We start from the raw sequence: 27,346 nt of genomic DNA, 5'->3' as shown, positions 1-27,346 counted from the left end.
GCGGACGCGGTATGTGACTCGGCCTCATCAAGTGGAATCCACGGAAGAGAGTGGCACGGCAGTACTCCAGCAGGATTTACAAAACAACAACTGGCGAGAGTGCTTCATGCCACTGGTTTCTGGATCTCATGGAGGCCGCCTGGACGTACTGTAGCAGCCGCAGGATGCGCTTTCGTCCTTGGCAGCGCTTCCGATACGCCATCTCTGCACGTCTTACCGCCAGAATCCCCCACTACGGTGCTCTATTTCAGGTTACTTCTCATTGGGACTGTACACCCAAACAGAGCTACGCTATGCCATACACGCCGTGAGAAGACTGCAGAGGCCTCTACAGCAGCGCAGTTGGGGATTTCGGTTGCAAAGACGTCGCGTTGTCTATGCGTGAGAAAAGAGGAAGCTTCGGGGAGGATGCGCTACGGATCTAGACCTCCCAATGACAAACGCCAGGCCATCGCACCGCTACTGTCGCCAAGTTTCAGCCTTGTCGTGACTTACAGATAGTGAGGCCTCTGCCCGCCTCGTCCAAATCTCGAAGTCTCGTTCCTGCCGCCGACAAGATGTCCGGCCGCCGTCATGATGACCGCAGGGATGGCCCAAAGCAGCAGCTTCTCCATACTGAAGCTATGGAGCTACACGGAAACGACTCCGGCATCTTCAGTGTCAAGACCCAAGAGCGGCAGAGCCATCGCACCAGCTCTGCGTCCGTAGGTCTCTGGTGGTTTGAGGTGCTGGGCATGGCGACAAGTGTCGCAGCTTTGCTGGCGATATTTGGCATTCTTTTCGCCTACAGTGGCAAGCCCTTGTCAGACTGGAAGGCGATTCTGCGACCAAATACAGTGGTTGCCGTTTTGTCTACCCTGTCCAAATCCGCAATGCTCATGGTCGTTGGTCAGTGCATTGGCCAACTCAAATGGGTGCGTACAAGATGTGGAATGGTGCGGTCCTGACAGAGTCCTTGCTGAACAGCTCCCAGGTCTACTTCGCACAACGCCCGCGTTCCCTTCGAAACATCGAGATCTTTGACGACGCAAGTAGAGGCCCTTTGGGGTCTGCGAAACTGCTCGTGCACATCAACTGGACTGCTCTGCTGGCTTCCGTCGGAGCAATCATAACGCTGCTTTCGCTCGGTATGGATCCTTTCATCCAGCAAGTCATATCCTATGATGCAGTCACCTTCAACGATACAACTGCAAAGGCATATCTGAGCACAGCTCAAGCATATGATACCGGGCTGGGCTACAGAACGCACTTGACTGGGCCGGATGGTGGCTTGCAGGCCTCTTCCATCAGAATGGGTGAGTGCAACATGTCTATTGGCAGCGCAGTGCCCCACAATTTAACAACTGTGTAGTCGGTCTGGGCGACCCAAGTATCGCAGGCGCCATTTACAAAGGTGTCTTCGGCGACGTATTTCGATCCACTGTGGCTTGCAGCTCCGGCAACTGCACTTGGCCCTCATATGAGTCCTTGGGCATATGCTCTTCTTGCACTAATGTGACCGCAGCGTCAAAGACCAACTGCACTCTGACCTTGAACGATTACTACGATCCACCTAAAGCGTCTGACAGACAATGCTTGACCCGCAGCCCCCGTGGTGTTGCCATGGAAAGCTCCAATGACTGCACTACGAGTGAGTGGAGAGGCACAGTCTGGAACGCCAGTGCCATGGTGACCGACCCGGACGCGCCGCGTGGTCATCGACTGCTCACAAAAGATGGAACAATTGGTGTCGTTGCCGGCACACGCTTTCGCAAGGTTGACGATCGTGAGCAGGCATTTTGCCAGTCAACGGAGGAGAGTCTCGTGGAAGATGTGATCGAGTGCACTCTCAAGTGGTGCACAAAGTCATACGAGCGCACGATCGTGGAGAATGGTACACTATCCGATCCCGCATCAACGACCGAGCCTCTCGACTTTATCGAATTCGAGACTTGCGGCGGTCTGTTTGACGAGACTGACGCATTCAAAAATACAACTTGGACACTACGCGAGGAGAATGTGTACGATGAGATCTACTCGGACATGAGGCCTGCATTTCGGGACAAGGACGTTCCTCAATACACCTGCCCACAGGGTGACAACGAAGGCGAGACCGAGGACCGGGCTATCAAGACCAAGCAGGCTTCGGAACTAGGCGCCAAGTTCCAACAGGCGCCCAACGTTTTTTTGATCAACGATCGCAATACGTTCGACATTCAAAGTGCGATCAGCTTCATCTTCCAAGGCGGCTTGACTCAAGAATTCGTTGTAGGTGAAGACAGCACCAAACTTGCTTTAGCCGCAGCACAACAAAGTGGCGAATTTAGCCAGCTCATGGATCGTGTCGCCGAAAGCATGACCAATTCTATCCGCGTAGCTCCAAACGGGACCCATGTTGACGGCATGACGCATCGCACGGACATTGTCATTACAGTTCACTGGCACTGGATGGCCCTGCCTGGTGCAATCGTGCTGTTCTCGATTGGTCTGTTGTCGATTTCGATGGTGCTCTCGAGTGAGAAGAGCAGCCGTGCGGTTTGGAAGTCGTCTTTGTTGGCAGCTTTGTTTCATGGTTTGCAGGGTTGGACGGAAGAGGAGCTGGACCGGGTGGAATTGAAGGATATGGAGACTCGCGCGAAGGGCATGAAAGCTAGTTTGAAGCCTGGCTTGAGTGGGAGCATGAAACTTGTTAAGCATCAGTGACAAGCGGTTTATGCGGTCCCGAGCAACGTCTACCGCCTGGTCGAAGGGAATCTCTAAAGGTTCTAAAGGTCGGCACCTCTGTTGGTGTCGTGCGCACTGCTAAAGCTATCAATGAGCGATCGGCAAGGTGTAGAAAAAGACACTAGAACTTGCACAGAATCATTGCGTGCTGTCCAAGTGCTCACTTCGCGGCCGCAGACCTTGGACCCAAGGTTCCGACCGGACACTTCAGTCACAAATGACTGTCTGCACGCACCACTCGTCCTTGAGTACGATGCCTTCTGCATCCTCGCGCTGTGGTTGGACGCACAGCCAGATCGCCTAGGGTCGCGGGGCCAATTGGGTCCCCAGATGCTGGTCACAACAGCGGATGCGGATTCTTTCACGTGTGTCGGCTCAGATAAAGCTCAGCTGAGGCGGGACAAACGATAGAAAGCGCCACATCATGCTTCAGCTTCAAGACTTCGACCTGCATTGGCACGATTGAAAGGCTAAGATTGCGTCTTGGGGCTTTTCGCTGCCCTTCAACAAACAATCACCAGGTGCGAACATAATTGTTGAACATCGCCATCATGTTCGACGTTCAATATTTGACCCGGCCTGTTACAAGATGGATAGGCGACACGGAATATGTCCGGCTTTCTTGTGGACTGAGCTCTGCTGGTCCAGCACGTGGTGTCGACGCTTTGCAGGGAGTCCTTAAGGACTCTCCAATACAGGAGGCCCGTCCAGATGGCAGATACAAGCACTTATACGATAGCAATCAGCACGCTGTACCGCGTGAGAATTGGGTTGGCTGGACAGCATGAAGGCAGCCTTCGATGAATGGTCACAGTTTTTTGTCTTGCCCAAAGCGGCATGGGAATGGGCCCAGACTCGCCCGTATACGAAAGTTGGACAGAGGGCGACACGTCCCATCGTCAACGCCAAAGCTCTGATACGATTGGAGAAAGCAGCCTGGTCGTTCGAGGGTCGCTCTTCCAGCCAGGGTTCGCTGTTTCAAGGCGAGCAAGTGAGTTCGAAGACTGACCGCCCTATCAAGAGCTTGGCCACCTCGAGCGACATCGATGACCTCGATGCCATACTCAACCCAGCAGCTCATTCCTTGACGCTAGTGAGTACAACACAGCGAGTCATCGCGCAACTGGATCTCGAAAGCCTCTTCTCGATCGATAATGGCGTTGCTCAAGTTCGCTATATCGAGTCTATGCTTGTGATCCGGCAAGCGCTGACAAGGGTACTCATGGCGATCCAAACGTTGAAGAATAGCGGTATGTGCCAAGGCAGTATCAATGCTATCGTTGAGTATCCAACTAGACAGGACACTGCAGAGGTGTTTGAGTTCGATCAGAGCGATATCTCAGCACTGCTGGTTTTGTTGGGCACTCACAGCCCAGATATCGGCGCAACTCTGACAGCACACAGAGAACTAGAAGAGGACGTACCTGAAGCTATTGCGCCCTTGCTGGCCCGCCCTTCTAATTCACTTGACCATCTGATTCCGCCCGGAGGTACCAAACGATGGACATGGTCGTACCTATGCTTCTTCACTGCCTTTGCAACGCTGGCCACCGCATCGTACGCTGGGGCGCATGTACATGATGGAGGTGGTGAACTGTCAGTCGATCCTGTCGCATTTGACAGCCTTGTGCAAAGAGATCCGGAATTCGTCGAGAAATTCTACTCATTTCGCCGTCGACGTCTGTCTTGCTTGGACAGCTTTTTACAGGGTCCAGTCTGGGTGTTCGGTTCGCACAACCATGAGGATCGTGCACTATGTTTGGCAATCGAGACAGAAAAATTTGCCGCTCTTTGGGGCCCATTGTACGCTCTGCCAGACAAGGGCGAATTCGATCGTCTCATGGCACTCAACGTTGAAAATGGCTTCATGTATCGAACTCCGGACACAGATCACCTACGGAAAGGAGAAGTTGCGATACATTACACAGCGACTGGAAGGATCCGCAAGATAAATGACCTGCATAAGCAAGAGAAAGGTAGATGGGCCACGTGGAATGGGCGTGGATTGCTGCCCGACGGTCTTGTCCCGTTCGACGTCGGTGCAAAGCTGCTCATTGGAACGCCAACTGCTGCACACACTAACAGCGTCATTGAAAATAACGCTCAAGTCAAGCATGCTCCGAAAACACCTTCAACTGAGTTCAGTGTTGATAGCGCAACTCAGTTTGACCCAGTCGCCTTCGCACAAGATCACGCCAGCCAGATTGTGGAGCTCGGAGTGCTTCCACGGCGCTATCTGCCAGATGTATTGTCGTTGAGCATGTCGTTCGGCAAATGGGTCAATCCTGGCTTCTCCAAGACATACAAGCTCGATAAAGGAAGGACGCAGAAAGAGCGCTTGCTCGATTTTGTTAGCAAATCCACATCACGGCTATCCCAGATCCTGGATGTCAAGATCGGGCTCGAGGTGAGCCTGCATACGTACAATGCTCGACGGATCACTCTGCACGATGCATTGGGCTTAGCCTTCCCTGACTCAGGCTTAGACCGATACTAGCTGAGGCACCTCCGACACGAGACAATGCCACGCTAGCAACGCATCTCGACTATCTGGGCGATACCGGGCTGGACCATGATGATCACTTAGTCGTCTATTGGCCTTATGTAACAGGCCTCCCAAAAGGACTGAAAATGTCGGCGTCGCCTCCCCCATGGCACAAGATGATGCGCGACACCATCAGTACTTCATGTTTCGCCGTAGCTTCTACGCAGTGCCTCACGTATACTGGCAACGACAGCGTGAAGAACAAGACTTTGTTGACGTCCACGACAGCTCCAGCGTTGCAGACAGATATTCAGGTGCATAGCGACTGCAAAATTACCACGCCACTTCGGTGCAAAGCCATAATGAGACTGGATTCTGGGACCTTGGAGCTACGGAACAATGAACCACAACACCAGCTTGCTTATTTTCGGGACAACAGTATTGTCAACAAGCTTGGTGGAACATGGCGTGCCTTTCTGGTCGGCTCTGGTTCTCATGTACATCAAGAGCTCGTAGATGCAGCTAAGAGATCGCGACATACGGTGTCTGTATGTATTGTAGATGTTCCTTCTGGTATGCACTAGGAGAGAACGGGAATGCAAGGATAACGAATCAACGCTTCTGAGCGTGAGGTGCTTGTGGCACAGAAGAATGGGTGAGCAGCAGCTGGCTGACTGACGACCACCAACCGCGTAAGTTGGTACTTTTTGTTCAATTGCCAACATGATGGGACTGAGGTGGTAAGCTCGCTGATGTGAGACTGTTTCCTTTCAGACGCTCCTGCGAACATTTGGCAGTGGCAGTGGCGACGGCTGTCGGAAGCGGATTATTTTTGGTGCGGCGCGACTTCTGCGCTCAAAGACTCCTCGATTTCCAGGCTCGGACAGAGCTGGACGTATCCTGATGCAAAATCCAGAGGAGAACGATGGGAGGTTGCTAAGCACTTCCCAGCCACTGGAAAAGCCCGAAAGCCCGATGCTTCAATATAATGGCCCTTACCGAGAAATGCCCGCAAATGCCAGCAGCAGATTCGCGACATCGATTCACAAATTATTTCCTCGATCTGTTGTCTCCTAGTTCTCTATCGGTGGACTTGGAGTAGCCGTGTGAGAGACAAGCTCTGTGTAGACATGGCAGAGCCAAGCAAAGCTTGTTGTGGTAAGCATCGGCGAACAGCGGCTTTCCTAACGATCGCTACGGCCTTTGCAAAATCTACAAGAGGAATAGCATACTCGGGCAGAAACAGGCCCGAACTACACCCAGAGCATGCTCCGACGCGGGGTGACTAGAGGCGCTGATACCAAAGACTAATGATCTTGAACAGAGGCGCCTGACAAGGCCCGAGAAGATGTCAATCCTGGTTGGCCAGTCGCACAGCGTCCAAATTGCACACGCACGCAACGCGTCATAGCCACATGGCCTATAGGTCCTCCTTGTACGATACGCTATAGCTTCGAAGTCCGCTTGGTTCTTCGCGTAGTGTCGCGATCCCTCTTGCGCTACGAGGCGGTCTGTGGGGGAGTTTCTACGGGTCTCATCTTCGAGACGACGACGCTGCCAGCCCGACTGAGCTTGGCCAGTATGAGGAATGGACAGACGCGCTCCACGCTGGCCATCCCTCGAATGCATGTATCGGACTGCAACAACTAAGCCGAGTAGACCTGCTAAGTAACTGTCTAGCATTCTTTACTAAGCAGGGCTGCCTGTCGAATCTACTCCACTACCTTGGAAACCTCGTGCGAGTTTATCATGGTCTTCTCCAGATCGGCAGCTGCACATAGCTAGCTTGGAGCAGGTAGAGTATTTAGAAGCCTTCCCATCAGGACTCCCTGGGTAGCATGCTGCTATAATCAATATTTGAGGCAGAAAACCACTCTCCACAGTGACCAACATGGAAGACATCATCTGGATCAACGAATCACCAGAGACTAGATATGTCTCCCAGCTCGACGGCAGCTCTGCTCCACCTCATACATTTCGAGTTCTCAGCCGAGGAACCAATGTCCGCCGATCTTGCAATGCCTGTAGCAGGCAAAAGGTTCGCTGTGGCGCAGAACGCCCCGCATGCAAGAGGTGCAATGCAAAGGGAGTCTCCTGCACCTACATGCCCAGCAAGCGACGCGGCCCACGAAATCGCTCTGGAAAAAATGATCGAAGGACACTTGGCAGAGAGACTGAGGACGGCAAATCGGAGAAAGATGGTGTTCAGTGCGACGCAGTGGATAATGTTGAACCCGATCTTTCGAAGAGCGAAACACCACCGCTTGATCAGCTTTGGACGTCTTCGTCACTACCACAATATGATGCTGACTGGGACTTCACGTTTAGTGAACACTGGTCGAATCAGCACGACTGCTCGGAGATCGATGCCTTAGAGACCTTGGCGGGAATTTGCCCCAATAACGACGAACACGCATCGAAGTCTGCTCCGGGGACATGCGACCTTCAATATGATGCGTTGCCTACCCCTCAATCCGTAATTCTTCCGCAGAGTCTGCCTGATGATTTGGCAGAATCGGCAGAGGAACCTGAGAAAAGCAAAGGCACTTTCGACAGTGCTTTGGTGCACGATCCTCTGCGGAAAGATCGCTGCGAGACTTTGGCGCTTAGCCTCCTATCTGGATCACTCACGAAGCTCTCTTGCTACAACGCTGCGAATGGCGACAACGATGAAGTGCAGTCACAGTCACCGGACCCTGATAGGCGGGTAACACATATTCAAGAAGCCCTGTGGCAAATCGAGGCTTTTCTGGATCTTCCTGGCTCATTACGAAGTGACTTTTGGGATCTCACATATCTGATCATCAGACAAACACTGGTTTCGTATGACTCAATATTGAAATCGGATTGTCCCGTCAACTACTGCTTAGAACAAGACCCTGCTGCAGGGCAGCAATTGTCAAACAAGCGAGCGTGGTCATACTCAGGTGGCCGTTATTTTGACCCAAAGGCACAACGTTTACTCAGCGCATACTTGGTACTAATGGACACGAATGGTCTGCTGCAGCCACTCCTTGAACGCTTAGAGCGAAAGCTCGACTCTCTTTCCGAGAGGTCGTCAGGCTCTTCGACTGGTTGCGGGCCATCTTGGATGGACCCCCGTCTGATGACGCTCAAATGTCAACATAGATCCGTGCAGGAAGAATGCAACAGACTAGCGGAAGCTGCGCAAGGCGTTGGAGGATCTATTTTCAGCGAGCAGAGGACATTGGCAGGTCAGAGTAAAAGACGTGTATAGTACAGTACATGTGTCCCCAGCGTACACGACCGCTCACACATTTTCAGGTGGCAGATGTTTGCTCTTCCCCATCCTCTTCGTACGAGCATATCTTCCAGATGCCCATTGACGGACCTTCTCGAAGTTGCGGCATGTGTGCGTTTGCTCCGAGAAGATGAAAGACGAACCAGTGCCATTCTTGAGGCTGGGCCACCACATTGCTGGTACCAGTGAAAGGTCTGATTTGCATTCAATATTCTGGCGCATCATCTCCAGACAATGAACTGATTGACGATTGTCAGCCTGATCATAGGTTACATGCACTCCTGATTTGCACATACCAATGTGATATTCATCCACCGCCTCTTGATGCTCAGTCTGGTTCTGATCGCAGCGGTTTTTGTCAAACAGGTGCTTGCGCAGCTCATTCACGCAGTGTAGGGAATGAAGGACATCCAGACCTCCAACATATCCTCCAGGATGCCCAGGAATGTCTGGATACCTATAGTATTTCTTGTAGTCCTTTCCCCACGCCTGTCGAGCTTCTTCTTCTGTGACTAGAAAGTACCTGTCTTTGGTGGCAAAATCAGAACACCGCTCAAATGAAACTCTTTGCAGGATACACCCACCTTTAATCAGCTCTTCCCAAGCCGGAATAGCAACTGGAGACGTCCCCAAGTACGGAATCTTCTTATCTTCTTCTGAGAAGTACGGCAACCCTTCATCGTCCCACAATGGTGCTCCTGTGAAATGCCGTTGCTCCATTTCAATCGCCTGTCTCGCTGGCGCAAAGTCGGTATCGTACACGTCTGCGCCGAGTCCACGCCTTACGTACATGGCGATCGTCGTTGCACAGCCAAGGAGAAATACTGACGCCAGCAGCAGCGCTCCTCCGAGAATTTTTGCCGTTGTTCGCCTGCCACTCCTGCTTTGACATGCTTGTTGTTGGCAGCCCGAACAAATGTAAGTAGGCTCACTGTCCTCGTCTTGAAATGCTTTCATGTCCACGATGCCAGAGTCGTCTGTCTGCGAAAGTGCACCATACTCTCTACACGAGCGGGACATGGCGAGGTTGGGATGCGCTATGCTTTGTCAGTGTTGAGCAGCATACATCCCAAAAGATAGAAGATGAGAGGTTTGCATTCTCCAGTGACCGATCCGTGATGTTGTTCGTTATGATCTGGCAGCTCGTACCTCGCGATTTTGGCGGTGAAGTTTCAGAGCAACGCAAGTCTGGCTCTTGATAGCACAGAAGAGCCATCCGCATCGCTACGGGCAGATGTGGACACGAACTGGGAGCATCTTATTCCTGGTAACCAAAACTCAACAAAGCAGGCAAGTAGAGCGTTACTAATAGACGTGATTAGCGGGAGGAGGGTTCATCCACGTAGATGATAATGGAGACCGCATACTGCCACCAGGTCTGGTGCTAAGCAAATCTCACCCGCCTTTCCACGTCATCTCGGTCTTCCACCAGGTTCACTGCCTCGTAAGTAGGATCACCAAGCTCAAAGACTTACTTGGCAGCACTAACATGATCATTCCGTCCGCCATGGTGCAGAATGCAATACGTTCCGCATTATTGAGTCTATTCTTCGAAGAGCCATTGATCCAGCAGCGCAAACATGTATTCCACTGCGTGGAATATCTACGCCAAGTGGTGATGTGCCATGGTGACACTGCTCTCGAAGGTCACCTAGATCCGAACCGCACAGGCACGGAAGGGTGGGCTACTACTCATATTTGCAAAGATTGGGAATCTGTGTACAAATACGCTGCACAGGAGGGACGTTCTGCTAAGGAATACAACCATAGACATGGAGGCTAGCATGACTTCGGAGGGTGAGGTCCAATCGCTTGGTCAGATTGATTTCTCGCATTTCCCTTGCCCCGATTCGATCCCTACTGATCACAGGCCGGTATGCCTACGGGGCTTTTCGAATCCAAATTTCCCAGTCAATTATCGCTGTAGTATCGGAACAATGTCACGCATGGCTGGAAGGAGTAGAGCCGCCGGGCCTTTAGCTGCTGCGATGAAAGCAATGGCGTCCATTAAGAGTCTCTCTGCGAATCGCCTCTATTGAGCTATGCTTTCCTTCGGCGAGGTGTTGTGGCCGTCATGGCCTGTCAATACCCGAGCGCACTAACCGTACAAGTGTGTAGACCCGATGTTATATCAAGAAAGTCTTGCGTTCGAAATCGCTGCATCCTGCCGGTTTCGCGGCAGACGCTCGGCGTGCATAGTAGACATCCTAGGATTCGGCACTAGAACTACCCCAGATTCTGGTACTCCAATTGCTACTAGTAGGTCCTAGAACATACCGAAGCACGGTTATCCACGTTGTAAAAATGCCCTTCAGAAGTGTTCAAGATAACAGACTCATGCTGATGCTTTGCATTCTCAGCCTGCCACGGCTGCATATCGTCAAAAGACAATCAATGACTGGCCGGTGTAATGAAGCGTATAAGCGCTGGCCGGACCACAAAATCAGCGACTTGTTGAGGCTGCTCCAGCACCAGACAGGCTGAGGCAGCTCAGCAGTCCGAAACAGCCCGCTCTTGTTGCGAGATGCCTGCAGGCGACTTCGTCATGAAGCGCGCGTCCACGTCTGGATCAAGAACTGACGCATGGCACAAGCAGCAAGTCCAGGAACTTGCAAATTAGGATTGGTTGTGGAAAAAGAGGTTACTCGTGACGCTGGCGGAATTATGAGCAGAGAATGGACACAACGAAGATTCGGAGTTGGTACCGGTGCCAGGACAGGGATGGAGTGACAGGCTCAGCCTTGTAACAAAATTGAAACAGACGCACTGTCGTGACGTAGCAATGCTTGTTGGGTATCGAATACCGCTGGCAATGGTGCCAACGATATTCGCTGTGGAAGCACGACTTCTGCACCATCCGGTCATTCAGCTGTTTACTCGGGCTCATGTTCAGGTGGTGCGTAGCACTTGCCGCGTCATCGTAACTGAGAAATGTTCCATGAAGTCTCGTACTCAAGTACCCATGGGCCGAACAAAAAAATTGATATGCCGATGCTACTAGAAGGGGAAAATTACCGACTGGACTGCCCTTTGGACGACCGGCGAACTTCCCAATGCAGAGCATTCGCTGCCCGGCGTTTGTTTCGACTATTGACACCTCGATAACACAATATCTCATCCATGAGTTCGGGAATCGGACGGCTGGCATAGCGCAAGTGGAACGCAAGTGGCAGCGAGCTTCAAAGACGTTTCTCAAAAGCTAGGTATATCCACTGGTCCCTAATACTGGTTTTATAAAAGCAGGAGCCGGTGGCAAGAGCGCAGGCGCATACGCATTCCCATGGACGATACTGACAAGCCCAGTGTTGAAGACTGGGAGCAGGACCGCTTGCTCGATGCCCATAGCACGACTCGGTCAACATCATCAGGGACGAGCCGAAATGATCGCATCTGTACCTTGATTATGGCGCTTCTCGCCACCAGCACGTTGCTTTTTGCCGTTGCCGGGATCATGCTAGCCTGGAAGTTGGACCACCATGAGCGCTCTGCGCCTGTATCATGGCTTCCTCCAGAAGTATCCACTGCGCGCCACGTTTGAGCGCATATTCTCCTCGCCCAGTGCTGAGGGCACAGAAGCATGGATGAAGTTGATCCCAAGTGCGTACCGGTCACAAAGCACCCTTTTCTCGCAACTACTGACCTCGATCCTGTGTGCGTATCAGGAGGCAAAGGTTTTGTGTATATCAACAACGAAACCCAACTGCAGCCCATGCCGGGGCTCGACTTGTCAGTCAAGCATCAGAAAGGCATGGTCTCCGTCTTCCATCAGTTGCACTGTCTTGTAAGTACTGCTTCCGTGGTCCTTATTCTTACGCAATCATTGGCTTACACCAGGGCGTGTAGTATAACGTCCAGAAATCATATTTCAACCTGCAACGGGGACTACCTGACGATATTCAGCCGATGCATGTGGAACACTGCTGGGACTATCTGCGTCAAGCTCTTATGTCGCGACACGACCCTTGGATGGATGGCAGCACCACCTCTTGACAAGGGAGTTTCGGGTTATGGGTACCAGCACCAATGCAGAGACTTCGATGCAGTGTTTGCCTGGGCGGAACAGAATAGGGTCACTGATGACAAGCGTCGGAGCTCATAATGCTTGCCTCTCTTCTTTTTGCGCTCTGGGAGCAAGGAATGAACATGAGACTCTGTGGCCTGTGGCAGATTCTTTCTGTGAAGTGTGGAACAGGTTCAAGGCTTTCAAGCGCGAAGGCTTGCAAACACTGTCACCTCTTGGAGCAGGTTTCATCTATGAGTACATAGACTGTCCAATAATTCTCCTATTGCGAGTTTGCTGCGCGTGGCGAAGCGCCAACTCTCGAGATTTTATTTGCTCATAGACTTATCTTCCTTGCACCTGCGAGAAACAGAGTTGCTTATCGAAACAAATAATTAATCTTTCTTAGAGCGGTTGCTGATTCCTTCATTGGATCATACAATACGGGCAACAGCATCACGACGTGGCAGTGGCGCCCGTACAACCCAGACGAGGAGATACAGGGTTGAAGGATCCATCCATAAAGTTCAACGGTGTTCACGAGGGGAATGGAAAACAATTTCGTTGCATTATTTCATTTTTTGATGTCCAGAAGCGTTGAATGACTTCTAGTGCAAGAGCCGCGCGTCGCGCTGCGAGACCTCTTGCCATCTATGCCGCAGCCTTTACTGTTTCGTGATGCCTCAATTTGTTGATCGACTTTGGTGGACCAACCCGCATTTCAATGCCTGCAAATCTTCATCACCATCATGTCACGCTTTGTGTGAAACTCATCATCCCGAATGCATCTACCACTGGTTCAGCTTGTCGCTAGCACCACCTTGAAGCCCACCACCACGAACAGCGCCTTGGAAAGCTCCGCGACCCTGAGAAACTCCACGACTCGCACCACGTCCAGCGCGCGCACGGGTGGCAGCCTGATGACCACGAGCAGCGACTGTGGAATAGAAGTTCTTCACTTCGACGTGGTTGTGAGTGATGTTGCCATTGAAGCTGACGATCTGGCCGTTCTGGCCGCTGCTGGTATTGATGACCTGGTGACCGCCGCGAGAGCCGCTCACAGTGTGGTTTCCGCGCGTCGAGTGTTGGTTGAAGTTCTGGTTGATGGTAGGCAAGGGGTATGGCACCTGCTGCGTCTGCTGAGTCTCCCAGACACCCTTCCACTTCTTCGCCTCCGCCTCGCGATCGTAAGGGCCCTTCATGAGGTGAAGGACCATGGTGGCGTGGGCATCTTCTACCGGGCTGTGAGCACCGTTTGCCTGAACGACTCGACCCAGAACCGATTGGGCCAGAATTGCAAGTCCTGGCTTCGCTCTGCTCTCTTCAGGTATCTGGGAGTCACCAGCCCACTGACGCTGAGTGTCGAAGACGGCCGTGGCGCCCTGGTAGGGGTTGCAATATTGAAACGCCGTGAGATCGTGTTGACCGCCGTGAAGGACCACCGGACGGCCACGGAAGAGGGCTTCACACATGGGCTCGACGACTGCGGCTTTGACAGCGCCATTCTTGAGAGTAAGTAGCTGGCGGGTTACCCCGAAGGTCTTGCCTTTCGCGCGTGGTAGCTGGAATTCGGTATCCTCGTCAGGCGGGTACTGCACGAAGACATCCAACACCGTCTCTCCCCTAGTGTTCAATGCAGCGAACCACGCAAGGCGGTGGCGCCAGCGGAAGCCAGTGTCCTTGTTCTTGAAGTCTTGGAATTCAATATCGATGGCGATTGGCTCGCCAGGAAGTAGAAGTTCGAAACGGGGGTTAACCTGGGTTGCCACACTCTTGCCAAAGGCCGGGGCGTTAGGAAGTCGAAGTTGTGGAGGGTTGGACTCGGCAGGGTTCGAGTCGTTCTCGCTCACAGCCACCCAGTTCTTGAAGATGCGAGTCGGCATGTTGTTGGACTCGAAGTAATGACGGTGGTTGAGAGGTATGATTGGATGTTGTAGTTGTATTGTGGAGTGTCGGGTACAAGGGTGATTGTTTGTTGTTACTGGTGTCAGATCCTTGTCCATGTTCCGGTGAAAGCAGAGGAGGAGAGAGAAGGAAAATGGGGACCGAACTTATACGGCACGCACGGTTAACACGAACCTGTAAGATCACAAGTATTCACTCCGTTCACTGCATGTATATTCACCAGGCAGTGAATGAGCCCACCATTCCGCCCTGTCCTGGTAGAGGAAATCTTGGCAATGAATGCATTGCAATGCAGCTCGTCCTCTCTGTTGTATTGGGAGTATAAGAGAGAGCCGTGCGGGGCCTTCGTTGGGAGGCCATTTCGTGATGTTGCGGCAGAATGACATGTAATGGAATGGGCCTGATAACTGGTATAGTGAGCTGACCAAGGCATGTACAGCGGCTACTGTGGTGTCAGCATAGTATCGTTTCCGGATTTTTTCTGTGTTTGACGCCTTCTCCATTGTTGACGCACCTCCGGCTCACGGCTTTGACTTGACGATAGCCATAATTATAGCGTGGTGCTGGGTATGCGGGCGTACTAGAACACCTTTACACCACGGGGTATCCTCTGAACGATGGCAGAACTGCTTTAAGGATAAAATTGCATGTGAACGACCATCGTCTTCTCAGATTTGGAGTGCTTGGTAGCCTGTTGAGATCACTTGGCAAATGCCGTACGCGTATAGTTGCTGTGAGTCATAGAAGAAGTCCTTCTGAAAAGTAGAATGAATAGACTAGCTAGCAAGTAGGGTAGGCGAGAGCACCAACTTATGTCACTGTCTTGAGCTACTTGTCCCGTTTGCTAAGTGAAAGGAAATCACAATCAACGCGCAAGCGATGTAGTCTATATGGAACAGCCCTTGTGTGCTCATGACTGAGGCTCGTTGAACAAGCAAATGTCGGCGAGATAGTACGTATTTCTTTCCCATCGCTTCCCACCACGAAGGAGATTCTCGCCACCGGACAACGAGAGCAACTTTACATGAGAACACTGAGTGAGAATAACCTGGCGGTCAGAAAGCATAAGAGACACTAGTCACAAGTATGAGATTGTGCAGAACGAGAGAATGAAGGAGGGAGATTACTGTTGCGATTTTTGTCTGTTGTGATGACGCCCAGCGCCGATCAACTAGCGAGTGTCAGGGATACCTGTTTGCGCGCGCTTCTTCTTCAACTACCACTGGTCATTGACAGCAGGCCGCGCCACTGCGTTAGGAGTCTGGGCGTTGCCATTCCCATTGACTTGATGCTGGCGATTGCCCCGACCGATGTTCAGACCGCCACGAGGAGTCGCTGAACCTCTCATAGCCCCGTTGCCTCGTGAGCCTCTGCCACCAGTCTGGTTGCCACGAGCACTGGCAAAGCCTCCTCGACCCCCAGCTGCACCACCACGCGAGAGACCGCCACCATGGTTGCCCCGGCCGCGAGCATAGCCTCCAGAGTGGTGCCGTTGAGGGGGTGCCCATACAGCCTTCCACTTCTGTGCAGCTTCATCACGATCGTATGGGTGCTTGAGAATGTGTAGTTCCATCGTCGCGATAGCATCCTCCACAGGAGAGTGCTTGCCATCCGCTTGAATGATCCTGTTCAGGAATTTTCCTGTGAGCCGCCACAAGCCAGGAGATTCGATGTTGTCCACTTCATACGCATACTCGTCCTGGGTATCGTAGACGTGGGTGGCGCCACGGAACGGACGAGACAGCTGAAAAGCTGTCAGGTCGCTGCCGCCACCATGGACGACCACAGGACGGTTTCTCAAAATGCGAGTGCACCATTGCTCTGCTTTCCAGCCAGGCACAGCACCATTCGCGTGATCAAGGCGCTCCTGAGTGATACCAAAATCTTTGCCTTCGGCACGCGGGATTATCGTTCGGACACCCTCTACGTAAGGATACTTGACGAAGATGTCAAGGACGACTTCGCCTCTAGTATTCGTGATGGCTATCCATGCTGGGCGGTGTTCCCACTTTGGCTTGTTGCGCTTTGACTCGTCATTGTGGTCCATTGGGTGAACAACGCCGGGGACCTGGAAGTTGATGAACTCCATATCAATCGAGCAGGGTTCTCCTGGCAGAAGGAGCTCCATGCGTGGGACGACTTGAGTACCCACACCCTTGCCAGCGGATGGTGCGTTTGGAGTACGCAGTACTGCAGGATTGTTCTGTGCTGCATTCATCGGATCTGCCTTTGCGGTGTTCCAGCGTTGAAACACCATGTTGGCTGCAGCAGTAGCAGTGGACGGGGTCGTGGTGGTTTGCGTGTTCATCGTGGATGAGTTGAGTTAGTGTTCGATGCTTGTTGAGCAGTTGTAGCTTGTGAGTTCGATCTACGAATTCGGATCGCTGTGAAGCGCTGTTGAACAAGATGTATCGACGGAGCAGAAGAAATGAAGGAAACTTATAACCTCCTCGCAGTCAGCGTGAACAAGAAATATCACGAACATTCACTTTATCCAGCTCTGGGTGGCAAGCTTCACTAAGGTCCCGTGAAGTCTAGTCAACACAGTCTCTAGAGGATCCAGGTCTGGTGGATCTGTTCAATCATGTTGTGTGTATCTTTGTTGTGAGAGCCTTTGACAAAGACATCCCACCCGCAAAACAAAGGGTTTCGTAAGGAAGGCGACGGTTGGCTGATGCCAAGTTGGACAAGTCATTGTGCCCTCGGATGATGATCATGATTTCGGGGAGTAGGACTGTAGTAAGAGTTGCAAAATTGCCCGGCTGTACGGCTACTGGAATGTGGTATCCCATGTTCCGTCAGCCATACCCTGGACTAAAGCAGGTGGATCAGCCTGATTGAGCGAACAGGTAGCAGCAATGACCGATTTTGCCAGTGAGGGGCTCCTGGCGAAGCGGATTGTGGTGTTAACAGAATATGTTGGTAGCCGTAGTCTTTGCCAGAGGCGTGAGGAATTTTGTTTCGAACGTTCCAGTCACCGGAATAGAAAGCGGAGATGTCCGATACATCTTCGCATCTTCTGCTGACCGTACCGAGCAATGAGATGCCATAGCACCAGCTTTGGCGGCCATGTTTGTGTTGGTGCTCGCACCCCTCGTCATACACTTCACCTATGTTCGAGGAACAGTTCTGAAACTCGATGTCGATAGCTATTGGCTCGCCAATAATTAAGAGTTCGAATCGTAGGTGAGCTTAGGTGGCGATACCGCTGCCGCAGGCAGGCTGGTTGGGAAGGCGGTGATCGACCGGGGTGGTTTCAGCCGAGTTGGAGGCGTCTTCGCTGACTGCCATCTACTTATCGAAGACTATGGTCGACATGTTGTAAGCTTGGAATGATGAGTGGTGATGAAGGAGTTCCGATTGCGTAGAAGAAAGTCGTAACAATCACCCCAGCATGGAGGTGGAAGCGATTATACATTCTGTTTCGAATTCCTCGCTCTCGAACTGTACTGACTCTCGCGAGAGTCTCTAAACTTCCACCGGTCTACGGTAAGGACGGTGAGACCGTCTTCGACGCCGAGATGGGGTATTTGGGTGACCGAAAGCGTGGTATGGAGCCTGTTCTGGTATCATCACCAGTCTTGTGCTGGTGTCCGAGGCAGCGCAAAGAGACATACGGCCTTGGTTGATTTCCGTCGAGATCTTGTCATTGATGTTGTTCAGAAGGTCGAGATGGTCTTGAGGACAGAGCTTGCGGGTATATAAGAGATTCCGGAGTAGGGTATAGCCAAAGCTGAGTCGCAGCTGCGATATGTGATCAACTGGGAAACATATCCCCGGTGAATTTAAGTAGTATAGAAGGAAAGGACCAAAGGTGGACATGTCGAGTTGAGAAGTGCAAAAGGCAGTCTGTGAGCAAGTGAGACAAAGGCCCAGACCGCAAACAAGCACTCTTTTGCTACAAATTTGACCGATCAGTAGCTGGCTTGATGGCGTATGGGTTGTTTGATGACTGTTTGTAGCAATGTCAAACAATTTGCTGTGCAGCTGTGGTGCAGTGGGCGTAAGCTCGGCCATCTGATCCGAAACCGAGGTCCTGGAACTAGGCTCCCCATTCTTGGTCTGATAGTCCTGGGACCCCTTCATGGACACCCTTCATATAATTCGACTTCGACGTCCTTTTTGACCGCTATGTGCATTAATCTGCCACCATGGATATGTCACACGTGCACTTGATCTCACAATGCTTTCGCAACATCAACCAGCATTCCCTTCCTCGCAATCCACTCACGACCCATCCCCTCAGTCATCATCCTCCCAATCCTAACAGGCCTCACAACGACTTCGAAATCCAACTTGCCCCTCAAGAGCGGACAGATAACGAAGTCAGCTTTGGTCTCTGCAGCAGCAGATTCCACAGCAGAATCCGGCGCATGTCCAGGCGACTCCTCCGAGCTCATTATCCTGATATCTGGTGTCTTCGGTGCTTTCAGAGATACAACCCTCTTCAGATTACCTGCGAAAGCGAAGTATCGTGAAGCTTGCTGTTGATCGAGAGAGGAAGAGAGCTCGACTGAGAGAAGTTCTTGCTCTTCGTGGAGTAGATTCCGTTTCCGAGAGCGGTCGCGGACGGTGGCTGTGATGTTGACGTAGGTTCCAACGGAGATGTCCTTGGCGTCTGGTACCATGCTGGTGCTCACGCTCACGGGCGCTCCTCTCACGAGGTCCAGTGCTTGCTCTGATAGTGGAAGACCAAGAAGGTCGACGTATCCACTGTGTTCTTCCACTCGCCAGGAGACATGCAATTGTTCTAGGAACCGTGTGCGAGCGAGTTCGGAATCCTCTTCGTAGTTCTCGAGCGCGCTATTGTCATGCTGAAGGGTCAGGTAGACACGCCTGATCTCGCCAGGCGCAAGTTGGCCATCTTGGATGTCTTGAGAAGGACCTTCAGTGTCATCTCGACGCCATTCGAGTCGACGTGCAGTCTTCTCGAAGCACTCATACAGAACAGATTTTGGCCATGCGTTGCGGATGTCGAATGACACGAGGAGCGCGGAGGGGTCATCGTGCTGGCCGGGTTGCAGGACTTCGAGATTGTGCACTTGCAGAGCAGCATTGACAGTCATGATTACTGGGACGGAAACGACGCGGGCATGTTTCCCGTTGAGGTTGTTGCTTGCTTGGTAGTAGAAATTGGCCTGTGTGCTTGAGAGGCCAGCCTTGCCTTCGACTCGAAACTTGAAAGTGGTGCATTCTCCAGGCGCTACTGTTGTTGTGGGCAAGAAGGACTTTGAACGTTTGTGTCTGATACCTCGCAATTTGAGTTTGTGCTCGTCATCTCTTTGGAGGACATCGGCAGTGTCCGTGGCTTCAAAGACTGTCGCTGTGATGTTGCTCGTGTTGCGGAGAATCAGTTCAATGGACCTGCTTTCACCTTCCAGCAGCATCAACCCGGATTCTAATGCTGCGGTGTTCTCCAGCTGCAAGACTGGAAGATCGTCTATCACTGTAGCAGAGACGTAGCCCGGTTCAATGCCGAGGCTCTTCAACCTCGCTTCCATTGATTCCATATCGGACCCCTGATGCGACTGCTTCTGAAGGTCCTCCACAGTGAGTGGGGCCTGGGCTGACCAAGAAGTCGTAACGATTGGGAATACCTGTGGGTAGCAGCCTTGTAATTTAATGTAACAGCCAGTGATCTTTGTTATGCCAACGGACTTGGGCGTTACCATGAGCGTGACCTGCTGGAACCTCAATGGCCCAAGTGTTGTCGGCTGATGTTCTGAAGCAAGCTCTGCGCCTTCAGTGATCAGCTCGAGTGACTCAATATCGACGGGAATGTCGAAAGGGTTCTGCAGGGTGATGATGCATTCTGAGGGCTCGTTTGCGACAAGGAGGAATGTTTCCTGCGCTGCAGTGCCAGGTCTACTTGCGCTGGGATCATAGAGCAGCGGATTGCCGGGCGCGATTGGCTGGTTGGCAGCTTTTTGCGCCATGTTTAGTTTCGTCCTATCGATGACTGTCCGTTTACCAGTAGGCTGCAAAATTTGCACCATGCGTACGAGGAAGGGATCCCAGTAGACTGCATGAACATCTGTAAGGCCGAGATGTTTGGACACTGCGACTGTCCGGTTGATCACTGTAGCGTAATGCATCTGCTCTTCGCGCGAGAAAGCATTCGCGATGTCACTGGTCCCTGCATCAAGAGCTGAGTTGGGGCCTGCAGCACGAAGGAGAGATGCTGTGAGTGCCAGGACGCCATGCGGATCTGGTGATGCTTCGCTGAAGTGAGCAAGCTCTTTCAACAAATCTCTTTTCAGATTGTCGTTGCCATAGCTCCTGATGTCTGCAAATATTGGCGTCTCTTGCCGGATTGCGGGAAGGATTTTCGCACCATATATTGCGCAAAGCTCGGCAATCATATCGTTGATGCCGCGCATCTCACCACTGGAAGACAATATTGACTCAGACCCAGATTCCACAGACAGCGCTGCAGCGGGGTGAATCCCCATCTCGGCAGCGCCGAGCTTCCTTGCTTGCAGTAAGGCCTGTGTCAGCCGAGCGATTAGATCTTTCGTTGTGAGGGCCTTTTTCCGTTCAAGGCCAAGCATATCGTATGCCGCTGCAATGCCAGAAAGAAGACGAACATGGTCTGCAGCTGGAAGGGGGTCGTCGGTACTGGGCTGTGCTTGAGCAAGTAGCTCTGCGATGGCCATCCTGGAATAAGGTCGTGGCCGTCCGAGAGGCTGCACGATCTTGATGGGCTTCTGGTCCTGTCCGCCAATTTGGCCAGTGTGGCCGACCATGATCGACTGCAGTCTGGAAGGCGACAGCTCACCTCGTGCGGCCCCAAGAGTCGCAAGCAGCTTGGACACACGTACTGTTGCTTCGGCCGGGACGATGGTAGGCAACTCCAGAGCTCCTTCATGAGAGCGGTATAGGTTGACAATCAGCTTGCACAGATCGGGGAGCGCGACGGACAAGCGAACAATCTGTCGTTGCATCCCTTCGGCGGCAAGACGTGCATCAATACTTGCGCGCGCGATCGTGGACGATCCTGCACGCTCAGTCGTAGGATCGCATATGGAAGGCACCTGAAACTCGATCCCCGCCCACGCCAGCAGTAACAAGCACAACATGGAGTTCTCGAGGCCTTTGGCATGCCAGAGGTGGTCTGACAACGCACGAGCTTTGCTTGTGTGCTCGACGAACATGGGCAAGGCATCGCTCCAGCGACCAGCCATCATATAGATCGAGGCGAGGACAATGCCCACACGTGCTTTGCCTCTGGCACGCGACTTTTCGGCAGAGGCACCAGAGCCAAAACCTTGCAGGGCAATGCGGTCATTGCTCGAATTGCGATTGTGACCTTTGGCTTTGGCAGGCCCGCTTTGACTGCTTCCCCTACTGTCCGATCGGTCGCGGGTGGTCGGCATGGCGTTCGCGCTCGGTATCTGATCGAACGAGGTAGCCGGGAGTGGAGGAGCCTTTGGTGGTGGCCTGGACGGGCTGCCCTCGTCTGCTGGGCTGGACATGCCCGAGTTGGATCGATTGTCATGTTCGCGAATTGAGTTCGAACGCTGCAAGCTGCGAGCGGTCTGTCCTGGAGTCTGTATGGAGGGCGAAGCCTGCAGTGCTTTGGCGTAAGTGGTAAACTCAACCAAAAAGCGTGCCGAGATGTCGCAAATGGCTGCTCGCAACGAAGGATGATGGAATGTGTCGATGTCTGTCACTGTGACTGCTTTTGCTATGCTCGATGTGCTCTCACTGTCTTCCTGCTGTAGCACAACCAATTGTCGGTGAACAACACGTGGATGACGCTCCTTCAGATATGCAGCTGCCCCGTCCAGCTCCTTCTTTTGCGCATCCTCGTCTCCTGTCAATCCATCTACTACGCCAATGACCAGCAGCGGCTCGCGGAACAATTCGTACGGCGATAGCTGCAGCAGCTGTTCGGAGGGAGCCGAGGGCGAGAAGCGGTAGAGCAGCGAGCCTTGCTTGGAGGATTTGGGTGACAAGAGGTGGCCATCGTCGGCGGCATACGGAGCGACGTCTGCGAGAGGGATGAGGCTGGCTTCTCGCTGCAGCCTGTGAACGAACAGCAAGAAGCGATCGCGTTCAATGCTGCCTACCGGGAGCACGAGGGCGCGGATATGGGCTCCCGCGACGGGCGAGAAGTGATCCATGACAGCGAGGATTACCGCAGGCCCGCATGCTCTGGAGCAGTGCCTCGCGGTCGGACCCGGTACAAGCAGTGCATTGCTGCTTCTCGCCGTTGCATGCGAACGCGGGTAGCAATCAGCATGCACGAGCTCGCAGCAACAATCGCAGAGAGTGGAGCGTGGTGTGGTGAGGCTCAAGCACAAGGTTGGTCGGCGCCGACCGCGGTGGTCGAGCCGAGCTTCCACGGGCCGAGCCCTGTCGGACAAAAGCGAGACCGACTTTAGCGAGAACAGTTTTCGGCGGCGACGAGGCCCTCGTCCTGCTTGACCCGCTTCAATCCGCCGGGACCGTGCTGGCAGCAATCAAGCATCCACCATGACAGAAGCCTTCACGTGGGCGATATAACGAGCCACAGGCAACACCTGCCCGTTTGGACCAACGCACTGTTGCGGTTCTGAAGTCTTTTGGAAGACTTATCAGCCAACGATGAGACCTCTGTCGTGCTCTGCCGCAGAAATCGACCTCCCACCGTCGTGCGGTGTTCATGGACGGGCATCAACAGCATGGCCCGCTTCGTCCAGCAGCATCGGAATGGCGGCCGCTGTCGAGCATGTCGGGGAGCAGCCATCACACGCCCACCTCCAGGTACGCGTTTTCTGTCTTCACTTCCACCCCTACACCCCTGCATGCTCATCTGCACGCCACACAGCAGAGCCGCTTGCTGGCGTCATTCCAATACCTCCATGTTGCAGACGATGCAGGTGACCAGCCGGGAGCCGAATCCGCAGCCTTAAGTTGGCGACCGTTGGCGAGGCTGCTGCACTTCACTTCCTCATGGCAGCCTCAGTCTGCAAACTTCAACGGCTGGCTGCCTCGCGCCCAAGCACGTCATGGCATTGTCTTCCACTTGTTCTTCAAACTTGCCCCCGCTCACTCACTGCCAAACATTGCCTCAAGCCGATGGTAGATAGTTTTCAGGCGCAGACGAACTGACATTCGCGCAGCACAATTCTCTCCGGCCATCACCCTCATGTCAACGGAACTGGCCTCAAACCCATGGACCTCCAGAACCACCGCGATATAGCTCCCGACGAGGCCACGCTGTGTGCGCGTCTCACGCAGGCCATCATCAACCACAATGCCCCTGCCCACGATGATGCCCACGCATCTCCAGTCATCTCTGGCAAGGCGCCTCTTTCCCAGCTTCTCCAGGAAACATCAACTTCCATTCAGTTCCACGCCAAGTGGTTCGCACCTGCTGCACTCGGCACTTTGCTGGAGTCCGCCCTCAACGCCGCAAGCTTGTCTTCATCGACTTCCGACTTTTATGCAGCATTGACCCTCATCGACACTACTGTCACATACTCACTTATCCCGGAGTTGCGTCCAGCAGTGCAGTTCATATCCTATGCATACTACCAAGGCGGCCGTATGAATCGACACAGAAGACTCATGCATCAGGCATGGACGGTCTCGCAGCATATGCTTGCATCCCACCACGGAGGTCAATTCAAGGAAACGCTGTTGGACATCATCACGAGCCATGAAAACTTCCACGACAAGTACAAGTTCTCCGCGGCAATTGGAGCGCTTCTCATTACCATTGATAAGCTACTTCCCTCGCGCGAAGAGAATGTGCCATCTATGAATGCGATACAGCTTGTTCGTGGACTGTGGAACTGTCCTGTTCGGAAGAATGCCATCTTACGCGAACACGTCGCTCTCATGCTTGGTACCATGTTGCAGGCTGACCAGGTCTTCCAGGAGCTGGTCAACGATGGCGGCCTTGGACTCAGCTTGGACCTGATAGAAGATTGTGTGACGCAGCAACTGGACAAGACTGCGGTTGAGACGCTGTTCCTGGGCCTGGAGCGCCGACTCTCCTCCTTCGAGCTACGGCATCAACCAGATATGGCGCAGATCTTTGTCGAAGTACGGAGGCCGCTTCCGCCCTCACTTGCAGGTCAACTACTTGCCCCGTGGCATCGCGCACTCATGCTCGATGAATACGACATGTGGGAGAAAGGATATCGTGGTCTACTCGTCCAGCTGAGTGACTCGTTGTTGTATCCTGACGAACTTGACGCCTTCATCAATCTGAGCGTGTCTGCATACTTCCAGACCGAGAATCTGGGAGCAAGAAGAGATTTTGTGGACGCACTTCAGGAGATGATTCAAAGCACCACCACTACGGCAACAACCAAGGACATTCTCGCCAAGGGCATTGTCAGAATCTTTTGTCACAAGACACAGAAGGAGAAGTGGGAAGGTCAACGAAACTGGCTGTTTCCACTCCTGTGCCAGGCAGCGAGACACAGCGTCGAAGCAACAAAGCTCGTGCTCAGCATTCGAGCAGATGCCGCTGGTGAAGGATATCTGGACGCAACTCGTGTCCAACAGCCAGAAATACCCACTGGACGCTCTGCTCGTTTCAATCAGCTTTATGGCCTGTCCAGTCTGTCACTCGAAGCACTGGTCGATGCAATTTACGACTTACTGGTTCGTCCGCCTGAACGCTGGGATGTCTACAACGCCGTACTGGTCTCACTTCCAGCTCTCATTCGCAATCACGTGTTGTGGAAAGGCAGCTTCCGTCAAATGAATCTGCTACGACAAGCGCTCTGTGATCTGCTCAAGGCGGACTCGTTCGTTGAGCCACCGCTTCCCGACCTCAGCAAGTCGTACGTCATAATTCAGCTCATCCAAATCCTCACTGCCATCATCAGCTACCATTACTGCCTTCCCAGGAGTGACGTGAAGCTGGCCATCGTTACTATCATCAATGTTGCGGGCTCGCGAGACTACGCTCCAAGCATTCATTGCATTCACGCACTGACAATTTGCTGCTACGAACTGCCCGAGCTTATGGCTAGCTACATGGACGTCGTCATCAACAAGATGGCAAAGATGGTCACGCAGAGGTCACTCGCAATTTATGTCCTCGAGTTCTTTGCAGGCCTGTCACGTTTTGCCGATTTGCAGGACCGGCTCCGTCGCGAGGACTTCAAGCGAATCTTCGGAGTGTGTCACAGCTATCTGCAGTCGGTCAGAAGCACATCCTCACTAGAGCGCAAGCGAACACCAACTAGCGAACAGAGTGCTGGCATGAGTAGTACTTCCAGCGAAGATATGGCGCAGTATGTGTATGCTCTAGCGCATCATGTCATCACATTTTGGTACATGGCTTTGCGACGCGAAGACCGGCACGGGTTGAAGGAGTACATCAGCGGTTGCCTGCGGTACACCGACCTTGATGGGACTGAACACATTGAAGAGCAGGGTTTGGTGACGATTGATTTGATGGATCGTATTGATGCCGAGGAACAGACGGTACCGACGCCAATGGAGACATTCGATGATATCGATGGGCGCATCGTCAAATTGCATCGTGTTACTGGCATACTGCTGATTACGACTGAGACCGCTCTGAGGACTGGGAAGACTGTTGTCACTATCAGACGACCATCAGGAACAGCGCGACGCGTGCTGGCCAATAGGACCGAGAAGGAGCGATGCCAGCCGGGCGAGCTCGAAACTCTCACGGCGTCAGTGACGCTCGAAACGAATCACCAAGACTTCCTGAATGTTTTCCCGGACGACACCGATGGACGCATATATGGCAAAGTTGCCATACCACGACCATATTCGGCGCTGGGCTCGGACAAGATCATCACTTTACCCAACGAAGACGATGACCCAGCGGTGCTTCGTGCAATACAGACGTTCGACAGAGTCTCTGCACTCGATTCTCACAAAGCGGGAGTCATCTTCGTAGGAGAAGATCAGACCGACGAGAATCAGATACTGCTCAACACTTCGGGCACGCCTGACTACCGCGAATTTCTGGACGATCTTGGATCACTGCGCAAGCTGAAAGGAGCCACCTTCAACTCGCAAGGCCTGGACAGAGCAGAAGACATGGATGGCGCTTACACCATGGTGTGGAACAACGAGGTTACGGAGCTCGTCTACCACATCACGACTTTCATGCCGAATAACGAGGATCCGAAACTTGCTGTCATCAACAAGAAACGACACATTGGAAACGATTTTGTGAACATCGTGTTCAACAATTCTGGATCCGACTTCAACTTCAACACGTTTCCGTCTGCATTCAATTACGTCTACATTGTCATCTCGCCCTCGGAGCGCACGTCTTTCCTTCAAGCTCGAGAGATCACTTGCAACAAGCCGAAGCAGGAGCGATTCTACAATGTCAAGGTCCTCAGTCGTCCTGGCTTTCCCAGCTTGTCTTCTGCAGTGGACGTGAAGGTCATTAGCGGGGCCAGTCTTGGTGGCTATGTGCGGAACCTGGCGCTGAACGCTTGTGTCTTCTCGCTCATGTGGCAGGCAGGCGATATGGGAGAGTATCCGAGCAGTTGGAGACAGAGATTGCATATGATCAAGAGACTGTATGGGCAGTATAAGGGAAGATTGGCAATTGAACAATAAGGGAGAAGAGCAGGCTAAATGGAGCAGAGATCGAAAGCTTCGGTCTGCACTTCACTTTTTGGCGCTGGGTTGAACAAGAGGATTGCAACTGGCATTGGGAACTGTACTGCATTGCACTTGGGATGAACGGCGCAAATGGAAAACCAAAAAAGGGTGGGACAACAAAAGTTTTTGCTTTGAAGGAAGGGAGTTGCGGTGCCGTGAGGTGTGTGGACTTTGAAGATACCCCCATCACATCATGGCCCTGGATGAACTTGTAAATAAACATCGGTTCGAGCGGTTCCAGCGCGAGGAAATGTGCTGTAGGCCATAGCGAACCACCAAAAGTTGATTGCTTTCTACATGAAAATGTGCACTGTAGTGAATATTGAAGCGCTAGCGCAGGTAAGGGCCGAGTTCTTTTGACGTGATCAAACTAAATTTGACTCTCCAGGTT

At 52.7% G+C, this 27,346-nt stretch overlaps 8 protein-coding genes across 8 annotated transcripts; 4 read left to right on the top strand and 4 right to left on the bottom strand.

Annotated features, from left to right (window-relative positions):
* Positions 1-557: 557 nt before the first annotated feature.
* RHO25_004039 (uncharacterized protein) lies at positions 558-2,682 on the top strand (the record flags this gene model as incomplete). The annotated part of the gene is made up of 3 exons (XM_023594974.2): positions 558-914; positions 974-1,295; positions 1,352-2,682. 3 exons carry the CDS (start codon positions 558-560, stop codon positions 2,680-2,682), a joined length of 2,010 nt encoding a protein of 669 aa, XP_023456698.2.
* Positions 2,683-3,487: 805 nt separating this feature from the next.
* Positions 3,488-5,200, top strand: RHO25_004038 (uncharacterized protein; the record flags this gene model as incomplete). The annotated part of the gene is made up of 1 exon (XM_023594972.2): positions 3,488-5,200. The coding sequence occupies one exon, from the start codon at positions 3,488-3,490 to the stop codon at positions 5,198-5,200; it is 1,713 nt and encodes a 570-aa protein (XP_023457376.1).
* A 1,879-nt stretch (positions 5,201-7,079) lies between these two features.
* Positions 7,080-8,426, top strand: RHO25_004037 (uncharacterized protein; the record flags this gene model as incomplete). The annotated part of the gene is made up of 1 exon (XM_065602508.1): positions 7,080-8,426. One exon carries the CDS (start codon positions 7,080-7,082, stop codon positions 8,424-8,426), a length of 1,347 nt encoding a protein of 448 aa, XP_065458580.1.
* Positions 8,427-8,459: 33 nt separating this feature from the next.
* Positions 8,460-9,242, bottom strand: RHO25_004036 (uncharacterized protein; the record flags this gene model as incomplete). Its single annotated transcript, XM_065602507.1, has 3 exons — positions 8,460-8,689; positions 8,747-8,977; positions 9,035-9,242. 3 exons carry the CDS (start codon positions 9,240-9,242, stop codon positions 8,460-8,462), a joined length of 669 nt encoding a protein of 222 aa, XP_065458579.1.
* Positions 9,243-13,238: 3,996 nt separating this feature from the next.
* On the bottom strand, positions 13,239-14,333 carry RHO25_004035 (uncharacterized protein; the record flags this gene model as incomplete). The annotated part of the gene is made up of 1 exon (XM_023594970.1): positions 13,239-14,333. The coding sequence occupies one exon, from the start codon at positions 14,331-14,333 to the stop codon at positions 13,239-13,241; it is 1,095 nt and encodes a 364-aa protein (XP_023457382.1).
* Positions 14,334-15,571: 1,238 nt separating this feature from the next.
* Positions 15,572-16,663, bottom strand: RHO25_004034 (uncharacterized protein; the record flags this gene model as incomplete). Its single annotated transcript, XM_023594969.1, has 1 exon — positions 15,572-16,663. The coding sequence occupies one exon, from the start codon at positions 16,661-16,663 to the stop codon at positions 15,572-15,574; it is 1,092 nt and encodes a 363-aa protein (XP_023457381.1).
* A 1,870-nt stretch (positions 16,664-18,533) lies between these two features.
* Positions 18,534-22,481, bottom strand: RHO25_004033 (uncharacterized protein; the record flags this gene model as incomplete). The annotated part of the gene is made up of 1 exon (XM_023594968.2): positions 18,534-22,481. The coding sequence occupies one exon, from the start codon at positions 22,479-22,481 to the stop codon at positions 18,534-18,536; it is 3,948 nt and encodes a 1,315-aa protein (XP_023457384.1).
* Positions 22,482-23,002: 521 nt separating this feature from the next.
* Positions 23,003-26,910, top strand: RHO25_004032 (uncharacterized protein; the record flags this gene model as incomplete). Its single annotated transcript, XM_023594967.2, has 2 exons — positions 23,003-23,103; positions 23,463-26,910. 2 exons carry the CDS (start codon positions 23,003-23,005, stop codon positions 26,908-26,910), a joined length of 3,549 nt encoding a protein of 1,182 aa, XP_023457383.1.
* Positions 26,911-27,346: the final 436 nt, after the last annotated feature.

Source organism: Cercospora beticola, chromosome 3 (assembly GCF_033473495.1).
Source record: "Cercospora beticola chromosome 3, complete sequence".
Lineage (NCBI taxonomy): Eukaryota > Fungi > Ascomycota > Dothideomycetes > Mycosphaerellales > Mycosphaerellaceae > Cercospora > Cercospora beticola.
The sequence above is the reverse complement of the archived record's forward strand: the minus strand, read 5'-3'. Positions and strand labels throughout refer to the sequence as shown.